This window comes from Schistocerca americana, chromosome 5, assembly GCF_021461395.2.
Source record: "Schistocerca americana isolate TAMUIC-IGC-003095 chromosome 5, iqSchAmer2.1, whole genome shotgun sequence".
NCBI lineage: Eukaryota > Metazoa > Arthropoda > Insecta > Orthoptera > Acrididae > Schistocerca > Schistocerca americana.
The window spans coordinates 583,389,685-583,405,006 of record NC_060123.1 but is presented as its reverse complement, the minus strand read 5'-3'; the positions used below and the strand labels follow the sequence as shown (position 1 = coordinate 583,405,006).

At 43.0% G+C, this 15,322-nt stretch overlaps 1 protein-coding gene across 1 annotated transcript in view; it reads right to left on the bottom strand.

Annotated features, from left to right (window-relative positions):
• The window catches only part of LOC124616554 (UPF0605 protein CG18335), a 46,596-nt gene that overhangs the window by 14,624 nt on the left and 16,650 nt on the right, over positions 1-15,322 (bottom strand). The window contains exons 2-3 of the mRNA XM_047144872.1: positions 13,722-13,845; positions 3,355-3,448 (exon numbers count right to left, since the gene is read on the bottom strand). Coding sequence (XP_047000828.1) covers positions 3,355-3,448; positions 13,722-13,845 — 218 coding nt within the window. The remainder of the gene's footprint in view (positions 1-3,354; positions 3,449-13,721; positions 13,846-15,322) is intronic.

Below are 15,322 nucleotides of genomic sequence, written 5' to 3'. Positions count from 1 at the left end.
AATGGCTCAAAAACACGGACAATGAATGTTGCAGAAGAGGCGTTCCTGAGAAGATGGGAGAGAAAAATATTCAGACAGATTTTTGCGCAAGTGAACGAGTTAGGGTAGTGACGAATACGGAAAAATAAGGAACTGATATAACTATACCGTTATGCTAACCTAGTTTCGGAAATCAGAAGGAACAGATTACGGTGGTTGGGTCATGTCGCGCGAACCTCGGAGAGTAGATCTGACAACTAGGACTACAGAGGAGATCCAGGTGGCAGAAGGTCCAAAGAAGGAGCACGGAAAGAATGATTGGATGATGTGAAGGAAGAAGTGAGAAAGAGAGTAAAAAGAAGATGGACGAAGCGTGCAGAAATTTGTCAAGACTGGGCTGCGATTGTCAGAGAGTTCAAGGCCCTACAGGGTCTCTACCGCCAAGGAGAAAGTAAGCAAGTCTGGAACCGCGCGATCGCTACGGTCGCAGGCTTGAATCCTGCCTCGGACATGGATGTGTGTGTTGTCCTTAGGATAGTTAGGCTTAAGTAGTTCTAAGTTCTAGGGGACTGATGACCATAGATGTTAAGTCCCATAGTGCTCAGAGCCACAAAGAAAGTAAGCGAGCTCGACCACAACTCAGCTGGCCTTTTCCTCATTTGACGTCCTGCGAATTATGGATGAAGTGCAACAGACAGCTTCCGTATTTCTAGATTTGTGGAAGGCGTTTGACATGGTGCTCCACTATAGACTTTTGTACTGTTAACGGAAGTCCGAGCATACTGAGTAGATTTCCAGGTGCGTGGGTAGCTGAGATAAAGTTTTAAGTAATAGAATCCAGTACGTTGTTCTGGGCGGAGAGTGTTCATCAGAGACGAGGGTATCGTCAGTAGTACGTCAGGGGACATCTGATGGGACCGCTCTTGTTTTCTGTACACTTGAAGCTAAGCTCTCACAGACCGGGCGAGCAGCAGTTTGCGACTGTTTGCTATGACGCTGTCGTGAACGGGAAACTAAAGTTGTTGAGTGATTATAGAAAGATGCACGCTAGGTCAGTGGATGACTTCGGTTTGGTAGGTGAATTCTAAGAGAGTGTTCTTCATGTATATAGGAGGCCACGTATAGAATAGCAGAATAACCCATTCTTGAGTACTGCTCGAGTGTTTGGGATCCCAACTAGATCGGATTAAAGGAAGACTTCGAATCGATTCTTAGGCGTGCTGCTAGATACGTTACCGGTAGGTTCGATAAGCATGTGAATATTACGGGTATGTTTCGTGAACTCAAATCGGAAATCCTGGAAGGAAGACTACGTTCTTTTCGCGAAGTACTGTTGAGAAAATCCAGAGAAATGGCTGATGGGTCTGACTTTAGAACGATTCTGCTGGCACAGACGTACATAGCGGGTAAGTAGAATGAAGTTAGGCTAAGAGAGACTATCAGTCGTACGGTAGCATACAGACAGTCGTTCTTCCCTGTTTCCACTTGCGCGTGAAAACGGAAAGGAAATGACAAGTTGTGGTACAAGGTACCCTCCACCATTTTCCGTATGACGGCTTGCGAAGTATGTGTGTAGATATAGATGTAGATTAGGAAAAAGAACAAAGTGCATAGTATTAACCAAAACGATAGGCAGTTTACCGTCAGCACTTACAAACACAGGAGTCGAAATGTTAGGCAGAAGAAGTTATGACTAACACTCAAAAACCATATGCCCCAACACAAGGTAACGCTAGCCGAGAAGCCTTTCAGTGTATGTACAAAAGTATCACTCAGTCTTTAGGCCACAATTGGCTCACCGGGACCATCCGACCGCCGTGTCATCCTCAGATGAGAATGCGGATAGGAGGGGCATGTGGTCAGCACACCACTCTCCCGGCCGTTATAATGGTTTTCTTTGACCGGAGCCGCTACTATTCGGTCGAGCAGCTCCTCAATTGGAATCATGAGGCTGAGTGTACTCCGAAAAATGGCAACAGTGCATGCTGGCCGAATGGTCACCCATCCAAGTGCCGGCCACGTCCGACGGTGCTTAACTTCGATGATCTGACGCAAACTGGTGTATCCACTGCGGTAAAGCCGTTGCCATCATTAAAACTAGCCCATGTACAATACACGTTTAGCGTAGCAAGTTTGTTTGAGAAACATCCAATTATCGAGTTCAGTACATTCTGTCTGTACCCATGTGCAGCTGCAATATTAGATAAGAAACACAAAATTACATTTATTTGGTCACGAATCGCCTTTCGGCACCGATGCATATGTAATTATTATGTTACTATATTAAATCATAAAATTATTAGATACCCATGAGTATAATTGTTTTTCTGACATCTCTGATCATCGGTTTCGGTTTTAATGAAATGTAATTTCTTGATTTTATATTTCTTATCTCAGTGAAGATTAGAACGCTAATAATTAATAAAGCGCTTCAGTATTCTGCAAGGATTTTTCAGCGCGCATCAACTGCCGCAGACAAATGGTAATTTTAGTAATGATCGCTTCTATGGGCGTGAAGTGGATACGTGTAAATTAGTTATACAATGGAAGACGAGAATTTACAGACAGTTATAAGGCGGCAGGAAAGAGGAAACAGTGAGATATAAACCTTACCAGTCCGTAGCGGCGGTGAATCAAACACAGGTTTAATCTCGCGAGTGGCCCTCCGTTTACCTCCGTTTTGGCCACAGAATACAAAATCTTGCTTTGCACAGGAGGATCCAAATTTCCTCTATAATGGAATAACGAACGTTAAGACAGAGTTCTCGTATGTGGACAGCCATTTTGGACAAAAATATGGAAACACCGCTAGAAATGATTGCTAGAGCCCTAAATGCCGATGCTAGCAAAGCCTGGCGGTTTAGCTGTAACATTTGATAGTGAACGGCACCTATGCAATGTACTCAATACGTTGCAGGTGTCACTCGTGGTCGTAATAGTGTTATGTGTAATTTTGTTTGCATTATCTCGGATCTAAGTGAATTCGAATGTGTGAAATTGTTGTTAGTATGGTGGCTTCTGCCTTAAGCAAGTTAGCCGAAATATTTGGTGTTTGAAGAGGCACTATACTGAAGATTTGTCCCACAAAGAGACAAATAGGGAAAACATCTAGCCCCTAAATCACAACGTGTTGAGTGATTGTAGCAGACGGTCTTTGAAGAGGATTGTGACGAAAAATAGGGGGACGACTGCTGCAAAAGAAGTTCATATTCAACATACTGAAAGAATCGCAGCTTATCTCTATTAAGCGGTCGTTTCACTATCCATTCGACGTGCTCGTGGAAATACTGGATTCCGCAACGTAAATTATGTTTTACACCCACATTTACTTTAATCGAGATTTCTGTGTGGCGAATACTGTAGGTTTGTACGTACCTGCATATCCAGGAATCATCGGATGGCTATACTTGATGATGCCACAGGTGCGGTGCTGCACCACGTCTATGTCACGTTGAGTCGGGCGCTTCTCCTGGAATATGGGAAAAAATAAGTCTTTCTCAAATTAGAAACATTACAACTGAGAAAATTCTCTCATTTATGCAGAGCCGCCATGGCGTATACGCCTGAGAAACTTTCTGGAAATTCTATAAAAGAATGGTAGGTGGCCTTACAGTATGTATATTCTAAAATTTGAGGAAAACTCTTCGTATCTGAAAGGAGACAGCAGTACAACAGTCCATTTCTAACCCTTACCCTTCCATTAGATTTTCTCGGTGACCATATCTGCACATGGTGTCTCTATCGAATCAAGATGTACATACGTGCGACGAAACCTGGTTGCGAATTACTCCGCAAAACATAAACTGTATTCAGATTGTGTGTGTTAGCATAAAAATGTAATGGTTATAGACTGGAAAAAAGCAGAAAATTATCACCGGTCATTTCTTTGAGAGATGTGCAGTAATGCATATCATGTACAGAATTAGGTTTAAGATGTGGGGGTATAAAATGGATAGCGATCCTGTAGGTGAATCTTGTTTTGTTCGAATATGGCAACAGGAAGACTCATGATTCCACCCAGTTGGGAAAAGATTCCTATGAACATTGTGAAGGTAATAGATTTCCCAGATGTTTAGTAGTCAAAGTTTTTGGAAATAGATCATTTCGTTGATTGACAGTGAAATCACGTACCAGTTTTGAATGTAAATTGACAACCCTTATGAGCAGAAGATCTGTTATTTTGTTTATGTGCAAAAATAGTCCAAAACTTAAAAGTTTGATTATTATGCAATAGGATTTATTAAGCTCTCGTTTCGTATATTGTACTAGGTTTATCAAAGCAGTAGTTGGCATCATGACGTGCAAAGTAATCGGAGGCGGCAAAGAATCATGTGAACGAACCATGGGGTCAATGAATTACAACGACTAGGAGATCATAGTAATGAAGTAAATACTGATGTACTGATGCTCTGTCCGCAGCTCGTGGTCGTGCGGTAGCGTTCTCGCTTCCCACGTCCGGGTTCCAGGGTTCGATTCCCGGCGGGGTCAGGGATTTTCTCTGCCTCGTGATGACTGGGTGTTGTGTGATGTCCTTAAGTTAGTTAGGTTTAAGTAGTTCTAAGTTCTAAGGGACTGATGACCATAGATGTTTAGTCCCATAGTGCTCAGAGCCATTTTTTTTTACTGATGCTCTCGTTTCTCTTCGGAAGTTTGGAGTTTGTTAAAAAACAACATGTATCCAGTTGAATAACCTCAGACCACGTTTTGTAAGTAAAGGCGTAAGAAAAGCTTTCCTATAAAGCAGAGTTGATGAATTCTGGTTTTGGTAGAAGAAGAGATCTTCTGGAGACAAAAATAGAATTTTCATCGAGTCGGGGGTTCGCACACTTCTCGGAGCTGAAGACCACCGACGAGGTAATTTATGATGTAACTGAACCCTCGCAGCATACAAAGCAGGTCTCTAAGTACTACAGTTTATGGCCAATGTGGTATTTTAAGCATACAGACCCAAAAGCTTGAGCTGTGACTGAATTATGTGACAAACGGTTACACTGATGTTCCACATATAAAGGATTGGTTATTGGTTTAGGGAACAGATCAGATTTTCGGCGGTAAGAAAAGTGACACAGCCATAAGAGAAATGATTGCGTTTCTTTGCACGATGAAATAAAAACAACACACGGAGGATACGTTAAAGTAATTAATAATAGGAGCGACGGAAATTCTCGTTGCAGTAAAAACGTTTCTTGCTGTCCACAAAAAGCGACAATCTTAAATGAAGTCTGTTCGAAGTGTGACAGTAAGAGACAGAATGGTATTTTCAATATGAAAACAATCCATTGACCCTCCTGAAAACATATGGTGTAATCGATGCAAAACATCAAGTCAAATTGCTAGTAAGTTACGAATAAGAGCCAGGATTCAAATGAACTAATAGATTTCAGAGAATTATATCTCTCAAAGATACAGATAATAGCAACAAACTTATCAGTTAAACATTCTACCAGTTTATGACACACTAGAAATATTCGATTGCACATCAAAAAGTTGGACTGTTATCTGAAAGGTGAATGAAAGAAGTAAATGGTAGAAACGTTACGTAAGAATAAATGCGACATCAGAGTGGCTTGCTAATCTTTTGTAGCTCAATAACGAAAATATACCACCACAAGTAGTGAAAATAGATGATTCTGCTACGAAGACAGTGTAATGAGAGTAATGTATCTAAGCTACATGGGAACAAGTGAATTATCTGCGCCACATTCCGATACTAGACCAATGTAAGTTCGCTGTAAATAGTGTCCATGAAGTTAACAAGAAGAGCAACAATTTAATGGAATGTGTAATATACAATATAAACCAAACTAAAATTAATGGAATCACTACTAGAAATAAGAATTACACGCATAAAGATTTAAAATCACTTTCTTTGGTCGAGAAAGATGCCCATTGTTAATGAACACACACTTTTAGTGATCGTCCGTTTAGCATATAAAACATAGCTCCTGGTAAAGTTTGCGAAGAGAGTGTAGGAACTGTTGGCGGTCAACCCCTTCTTCCACGCTTAAGGATTTCGTAGTAGAAGTAGTTGATGTAGACATTATTAATAGTATCAGAGTACCTGAGTGTTACGCAAAACCTCGTTTTTGCACATATTCAGCACTGAAATAATATCAATGTTACTACGTGTTGCAGACTGACTTTTTGTTTGATGATACGTGGATAAGAATTGCCACAATATTTTCTCCAGGCAGCTTTTGACAACAACAATATTTTGGGAAAATTGCATGACGAAAACAGTGCTGTTTAGTAAATTAGTAAATGACAACCGGTTTAGGTCATAAACTATCTCTAAAGTGGAAAAATATCTTTTACAAAGGCAACATCGCGTGGCATTCATGCTTTTAACCATGAAATGAAGAACACTGACTACCTGAGCGACGTAAGAAAACCCGTGTATTCAGCAGCGTAACACTGACTCAAACCAGCACAAGTAGACTACTCCATCTACCTGTGGTTGTTTGAGCCAGTGTTACACTGATGAGTACATGGGTTTTCTTGCATCTATCAGGTAGTCAGTGTTCTTCATTTCATGGTTAAAAGCATGAATGCCACGCGATGTTGCCTTTGTAAAAGACATTTTTCCACTTTGGAGATAGTTTATGACCGAAACCGGTTATGAAGAAGTGATTTACAAGACAGCACTGTGTTAATCATCCACTTTTCCATATTATCATAACAATTCCCATGTATTAAGCATTTACATGTATCGCGGAAATTTTGTTTCACTTCTTCAGCTAAGGGGTAACACCACTGTACAATTAAAAAGAAACATTTTTAGTGCCTTGAAAATGCATTGAACCTTCCAAAATATGAGGCAAAATGTGTAATCCCTGAAAAAAATTATTGTGTGGAATTCTGAGACTTCCTCTAGCACCTCGAATGATCCGAAACGGCCTACCTGCGCCAACACAATACATCCTGTAGTGTCTGGGTGCAGTCAGAAGCATTTCAGAACAATAATACGTTCGCTTGGCGTCAAAAAGCGTCAGTACATACACAAAAAAGACAATTCGTTTGCTCGGAATCTTGATTTTTGTGTGCAGGATTAACTTTTGATGATTTATTTGTTATCTTATAGTATACAGTTTTGTCTTTCAAGTAAGAATGAGTGGTAAGAAAGTGTACTCGGGCAAAGACGAAACGAAAACATTGAATCCAACGCGCCGTCGAAGCAGTATGTCTTCGAAGCGTCCAAAGAATGGATACAAGGTTGAGAGCTGTTCGGAAGGAGTGGGTGCTTCTGCTAAGAAACTGAAAGACAGTGACCATGACTTTGATACGAATTACGGATTGAACTACAGGATTATAAATTTTCTTGCCGTTTTCTCTGTTATTTCTCAGCACATTGTAATGTAAAACGTGAAGTGCAGACATCACGCTGCAAGAACGTAGTCCTCGAGGTTTACAAAACACAATAATTGTTAGTAGAAACTGCCAAGAAGTTGCTGTACAAAGGAGAAAGTTTATATGGAACGCATTTGAAATCAACCGTCAAATCGTCCTAGCAGTGTGCCGGCTTGGGGTTGGGCTAATCGGAACTGTAAAGCTTTGTGCTTTCATGTTATTGCCACGAATGATATTTCAGTCGTTCTATGATATATTGGTGGGTATGATCCCGATCGCAGAGGCAACAGTACGACAGGCCAGTCATGGAGTACCACATTACTGGTAAGAGTTTTCTAAAAGTAGGATTTTTTAATTCGTTCATGTCTATAACACATTTCTAAACTTCAAATGCGTTTTTCCCGGTATGTGGTTTTTCTAAACGGCACGCAGCGTAACTCCAACAATTATTAATCTTTATCAGAATGAGATTTTCACTCTGCAGCGGAGTGTGCGCTGATATGAAACTTCCTGTCAGATTAAAACTGTGTGCCCGACCGAGACTCGAACTCGGGACCTTTGCCTTTCGCGGGCAAGTGCTCTACCATCTGAGCTACCGAAGCACAGAAGTAAAGCTGTGAGTACCGGGCGTGAGTCGTGCTTCGGTAGCTCAGATGGTAGAGCACTTGCCCGCGGAAGGCAAAGGTCCCGAGTTGGAGTCTCCGTCGGGCACACAGTTTTAATCTGCCAGGAAGTTTCATTAATCTTTATGTTTCAAAGTTTAACCTCAACTTTAAAACAGTACTTCAAAGTCAGCCACCAATATTTATTAGCAAATTTCGGTGAAAATCGTACGATTTTATTCAAACAGTCGCCAGTTGCACTAAATTCCATACGTGGTTCAGTAGCTACGCTTGTGTACGAGATTCATTCAAATGAAACCTGGTCAGTGATTCTACCTTTGCCTTACACGTAAGGTGGCGCCACGTAACTGCGGGTGTGGTGGCGTCATCTATTGGCAGAGAGACTGGCGCGTGCGCATCGTTTGAGGTTGCATAGCGCCAGTGTGGCTTGACGCCGAAGAGAAGGTGGTCACACAAGTTCTCGTCCACTACCGAACATGCACGAGAATAAGCAGGAGCAACGAGGAGTGATTAGATTTTTTGGCGGCAGAGGGAGTTGGACGCCATGAAATGTATCGCCGGATGAAGGCTGTGCACGGTGAGTACAGCCTGAGTCGCTCAAGTGTTGTGGAATGGCACAGACGATTCCTTGAGGGGCGCGAGTCACTGGAAGACGATGCTCGTCCTGGACAGGCTCACCGTGCCATCACACCGGAAATGGTTGCGGAAGTGAATGCTTTTAGTCTTTGACAACAGCAGAATCACCTTGGACAAGATCCATCGGTTACTGGGTATTAGCGTGGGCACCGCCGAACCACAATGCATCAGCACTTGAACTTTCGGAAAATCTGTGCGTAGTGGTCTCACCACCAAATGACCGCCGAACAGCGCTATACTCGAGTGGCGCTGTCTCTGAGTCATCTGCAACGCTATCGTGAGGAGGAGTACGACTTTTTGTCGCGTATTGTCACAGGTGACGAAACATGATGTTACCATTTTGAACCGGAAAGTAAGCGTCAGAGCAAGCAGTGGAAACATGCGGCTTCACGACCTCCAAAGAAATCAAAGGCCGTGAACACCAGTTATGGTAATTTCATCACGTCCATTTTTGACCACAAGTGCTCACTGCTTTTCCAGTTCCTGGAACGGGGAAACACCATCAATCGCCAGCGTTATCAAGCCCCTTTACAGAACTTTAGACAAGCCATCAAGTCGAAACGCCGAGACATGTTGTCCAATGGCGTTATCCACCTGCATGATAATGCCCGAACACAAACAGCCAATGCGGTGAAGACGATTTTTCAGCAGTTTCGATGATAAACGCTGGAACAGCCACCGTACAGTCCCGACGTTTCACATTGTGAATTTCATGTTTTTGGACCTCTAAAACCAGTTATTCATGACCATCGATTCGCAACGGACGACGAAGTGTGCGACTGGATCCAGGCTTGGATCCGACAGCACCTTGCTAGCTTCTTCTAGGATAGAAGAGCCCGGCTAGTGTCGTAATGGGATAAATGGGCCAATAGTTTTTGCGACTGTTTTTGACTATGTGTACTGAGCATGACTGCATTTTGGAGGTAATAAAATCGTTACCGTTACTGTACGCTAATGACCGGGTTTCATTTGAATGCCCCTTATAGTTTATATTGATGTTTTTCTTTTTTCTAAACTCAAACTGGCGCCGGTTATAGTGCATGCAGCTGACCGCCACACGCCTCGGCAGAGGTGCAGCAATGTTGCCTTTTTTATTATTTTGTGGCAAAACCTTTTTGTAATATACTTATGTAGATGCTCAATAATACCCCAGGTATTACTTCTCTCTCGTCTTCGTTCCGACCAAAAGAAACTGTCAAGGAACTGCCTTTTTTACACCACTGTAGTGGTCATACCTCTTAGGTTCTTTGACTTATTCCACATCAGTGAGGACCATTTCACTTAGTACTATGGGAGGAATATTAACATATTTTTTGTCTGTAAGTACACTGATAAGCCAAGATATTGTGACCGACTCTTTTACCTTTGGAGCGGAATACGGTAAAGACTCTGCGTGGCATTGTTCTGACTAGTTCTTGATAGGTTTCCGGAGCTATGTGGCTCCTGATGTGTACGCAATGTTCAGGTTGCGTCGGGTTGAGATCAGGCGAATTTGATGGCCAACACATCAACGACAGTTCACTATCATCTCTTCAAGCCACTGCAGCATGATTTTGGTTTTGTGACATGGACAGATATTCTGATGGAAGATGGCATCACAGTCGGGGAAACATATCGTGCGTGAAGAGATGCAGGCTGTCCAAATGAGGTTTATGTTACACTCATGTGCCGTAGTGCTTTCGATTACAACACGCTTTCCGTGAATTCCTAGGTGAATGTTCTCCATTCTATAATACTGCCGCCTCCAGGCTGTGTCTGTAGCATGGTACACGCTAGGACTAGACGTCTGCCAGGACGACTGCGTGTGCTCAGCCAACCATCGTACTAGTGTACGAAAAAAACAGCGAATCAGCTGGCCAGGTGAAACGGATCCATTGATCTACAGTCCATTCTCTGTGAGTCAGTGCCGACTGCAATCGTTGCTGACGGTGCAGTTGGATCAACATCGAAACACGTGGGAGTAGTCGGCTGCAAAACCCCTTCTTTATCGATGTGTGCTGAACGATGAGCTCTGAAACACTGCAGCCTGCTCCAGCAGTGTCCTCTGTCGTCAGATCCGCCACAGCTTGTCGCCTGTCCTGCTTTAAAGAGTGGGAACGCCCCCGAGATCCACTTTCTCTGATGAGCCGCTGACGTGCTACACCTTGTCGCCCACTCGTGGTTTTACCACGCTTCTACGGCTTTCCATAAGGTAATCCATTAAATTACAGGTAACCCACTAAATTACAGGCCCACATCGTTAACTCGATATGCAGCAGGATTTTGGAACATGTATTTTGTTTAAACATTATGAATTACCTCGAAGAAAACTGTCTATTGACACACAGTCAACATGGGTTTAGAAAACATCGTTCCTGTGAAACACAACTAGTTCTTTACTCGCATGAAGTGCTGAGTGCTATTGACAAGGGATTTCAGATCGATTCCGTATTTCTGGATTTCCGGAAGTCTTTAGGCACAGTACCACACAGCGGCTTGTAGTTAAATTGCGTGCTTATGGAATATCGTCTCAGTTATGTGACTGGATTTGTGATTTCCTGCCAGAAAGATCTAAGTTCGTAGTAATTGACGGAAAGTCATTGAGTAAAATACAAGTGATTCCTGGCGTTCCCCAGGGTAGCGTTATAGGCGCTTTGCTGTTCCTTATCTATATAAACGATTTGGAAGACAATCCGAGCAGCCGTCTTCGGTTGTTTGCAGGTGACGCTGTCGTTTATCGACTAATAAAGTCATCAGAAGGTCAAAACAAATTTCAAAACGATTGAGAAAAGATATCTGAATGGTGCGAAAAGTGGCAGTTGACCCTAAATAACAAAAAGTGTCAGGTCATCCACATGAGTGTTGAAAGGAATTCGTTAAACTTCGGTTATACGATACTCCAGTCTAATTCAAAAGCTGTAAAATCAACCAAATACCTAGGTATTACAATTACGAACAACTTAAACTGGAAGGAACACGTAGAAAATGTTGCGGGGAAGGCTAACCAAAGACTGCGTTTTATTGGCAGGACACTTAGAAAATGTAACAGACCTACTATGGAGACTGTCTATACTACGCTTGTCCGTCCTCTTTTAGAATACTTCTGCGATTTGTGGGATCCTTACCAGATAGGACTGGCGGAGTACATCAGGAAAGTTCAAAGAAGGGTAACACGTTTTGTATTATCACGTAACATGGGATAGAGTGTCACAGAAATGATACAGTATTTGGGCTGGACGTCATTAATAGAAAGGCGTTTTTTGTTGCGACGGAACCCTCTCACGAAATTCCAATCACCAACTTTCTCCTCCGAACGCGAAAATAATTTCTTGACATGGACTTACATAGGGAGCAACGATCACCACGATAAAATAAGGGAAATCAGAGCTCGTACGGAAAGATATAGGAGTTCGATCTTTCGGAGCGCTATACGAGGTTGGAATAGCCAGGCACTTAAATGTGATTTGCAGAGTATCCATGCAAATGCAGATGTAGATGATAACGACGGGGGGAGACAATTTGCCGACCAGCTTCGACGTCTCCAAGGTGCACGTTTCCTGACTCCAGGCCATATCAGTTTACCTTATCTCAAAGCTGCTTATGTCTGTGGATTTCCCCATTTGCGTTACACATCGTCACTGGAATGAGTACCCGTTCGTCTCTGCTCCCCTTAAGTTCGAGAGGACTTGAATAAGTAAAGCAACATACTTTTTTTTCCTGAAAGCAGGTTGCTTTCATTCATGATTCCAATACACCATATCATTCTCCACTCTTCGGCTACAAAACACTATTATTCAACATGATCTCCGATCAGTGCGACGACCTTATGTCACCTTACTGGGACGGCCTGTGTGTCCACATGGTACCGCCCTACTGGTCGACGTCAGAGACAACGTCTTGCTCCATCAAGTAACCTCCCCATCATCCACGTACTGATTCTCACGGAGTGCATTCTTCACAGGCCCAAATAGATGAAAGTCGGAAAGTGCGAGATCTGCGCTGTATGGTGGATGAGAATGAACAGTCCAATGACGTTTTGTGAGTTTCTTTAGGTTGCGGAGATTTGCGTGAGGCCTTGCGTTATCATGCGGAAGGAGAAGTTCGTTTGTATTTTTGTGGCGACGAACACGCTGAAGTCGTTTCTTCAGTTTCCTGAGGGTGGCACAGTACACTTCTCGGATGGTCGTTGCACCTTGAGGGACTATATCAAACAGAATAATCCCTTCAGAGACCCGGAAGGCCGTCGCCATGGCATCACCGACTGAGGGTGCGGTGTTGAAAGTTTTCTTCATAGTTGAGCTGGTGTGACACCACTCCATGGATTGCCGGTTTGTTTTTCGGTTCGAAGTGATGTTTCATCGCGTGTGACAATGCTTGACAAAGCCTCATAACGCGCAAGCAACTCCACGCAGATGGTACTCCGTTGCTCCTTATGATCTTTGGTTAAGGGGTGAGGAACCGAGCGAGCATGCGCCTCTGAGTAGGGCAACGCAGCGAAGCGTTTGGTTATGATCCGTCGATCACCTTGAATGAGAGTGTCCGCACGTTCCAAAACTGCAGTATTGACGGCTGCGTGCGGCAGGGCGGCCCGCACGAGATCGGAGAGGTTCGCGCGACCTTGTTGTGATGATGGTATACGCATTGCTCAACGACTCGCCGTGCTTTTGTTCACTGCTAGGTCTTCGTAGACATTCTGCAGGTGCGTATGAATATCCGCGCTGCTCTGGTTTCCGCTAAAAGAAATCCAGTGGCTGTTCTGTGCTTGGAACGCACCTCCGTTACAGGTCCCTTTGTGATAGCTACGTATAGCGCCTCCACCTATCAGAACTTCATTGAACTTTAGGGGCTGAAGCGGGAATATTCAACGGTGTCCCCCAACAAATTCAGCATCTTTTCCAGCTGAAAATGAAAGAGAGAAAAATGTGTAGGTGTACTTATTTAACCCCCATCGTACTTTGCTTGAGGAGTCGCGTGCTTGCAACGGCACCAAGAGGTACTGCATCTTCCGATAGACAACAGTCGTAACGTCTCAGCCCAAGTGTATGTATTATGTATTGTTGTTTTAAAACGTTTTCTGCGGGCCTAAGTATCTCCACAATATGGATCTATGGAACTAAAAGTACATCAGACTGGGGGTGGCATGGACGCTGTACTGACCTGATAGGGCGGTCCCTTGATGGGCGCCAGTACGGTGAGCGCCTTCCCCACGAGAAGCAGGTGAGTCGCGTGTCCCTTCGTGCGGCCCAGAACGTACTTGAGGCCCGGCGTGTGACCAGTGTACCTGCGCACCGGATCCACGTTTTAGTCACCACTTTCATTTATAATGGAGTTTCTACACCCAATGATCTGATGATAAAATGTGGATAAAAATAAACTAGGGAAGTTTCTAGTGTTTGGAGATCAAAGATGTAGACGATAACATTTATAGAGATTTAAGTACAGCAGTCCCAATAACACCATCAGAATTAAGAACAACATCAAAAGACACGAAAAATAGAAGAGCTTGTGACCTAGACTATGAACTGCTAAAATATAGGGGAATGTTTTCTTAACCACGGTTCTTACACTTAATAAACGACCACTGGAAGAAGTGCAGCACACCATCTGCGTGACATACGAATGGGTTAATATCTTCATTTAAAAAAGATGTAAGAAAAAATTGCGCAAAACAACAGCACGATTAGCCTGCTTAACTCCATTTATCTGCCCGTGTACGACAGTGGACGTAGCCATTGTGTTCCACAAAACGACGAACTAAAATGCAATTTTGCAGGTGGTCATATCTCGCGTTCTGTTGTTCACAGAGATAGGTCAAGTGTTTTGGACAGCCCGTGGCCTAGCAACCACTTGTGTACCTATCGGAAAAACATTCATATTGTAGCTATCTTACAGTACAGGGTCAGAATTTAAACATTTCACACTTCCTACGCCCAAGCAAACTAAGAAAATGGGTATGGTCTATGGTTGGCCTTAGGCGGTTTATGAAAGCACCATTTGTTTATGGGCGGTTCCTGAGAAAACCCCGATAAAACATGATTTTTGGGCACGAAAAGTACCGGTTATGGGGAGGATCACATCTATAATTTCTATTCAGGGAAAACCGTCGAAATATTTACAATATATTCGTACGATTACATTCACGGTGAAATCCGAAACTTTCTACGATTTATCCTTTACCGAAATCCACAAGTTCAAATGTACCGTACTTATGCAAAAAAATAGAAGCGCAAAAACCAATTCTTAGCCAGCTTTGCACAGTGGGCAGCATTGTTTAGGGAACTAACAATAGCAAACAGTTCAAAGTTTGACCGTACATTCTTTAGTCATTCATTTAGAAAAGCCATATTTTCAAACAATCTGTATCCGTTATCGAGATACACCTAAAAAAAACATTGTGTTTGCATTCCAAAAGTACCAGTTGTGGGGACGGCCATTTCCATAATTTCTACTCATGACAAATCGTCGAAGCTATTACCATATATTCTTAAGCTCATGTTCTAGGAGAATCTTGAAACTTTTCTCGATTCATTATTCATTACCGAGATGCAGAGGTTCAAAGTTACCGTACTTATGCACATAAAATATGCACATATTATCCGGTGTGAGGTGTAAATGCAGTTTTAACTGACATACTGAACAGGTGGTAAAGGTACTAGGTTCATCGCAAGGGTTACGAGACCGCCAAACTACGTTTTCAGTCAGCATATTTTCACCAATAGTACCTCATGACGCGCTGTCCCTGTATAATGTGCACTACA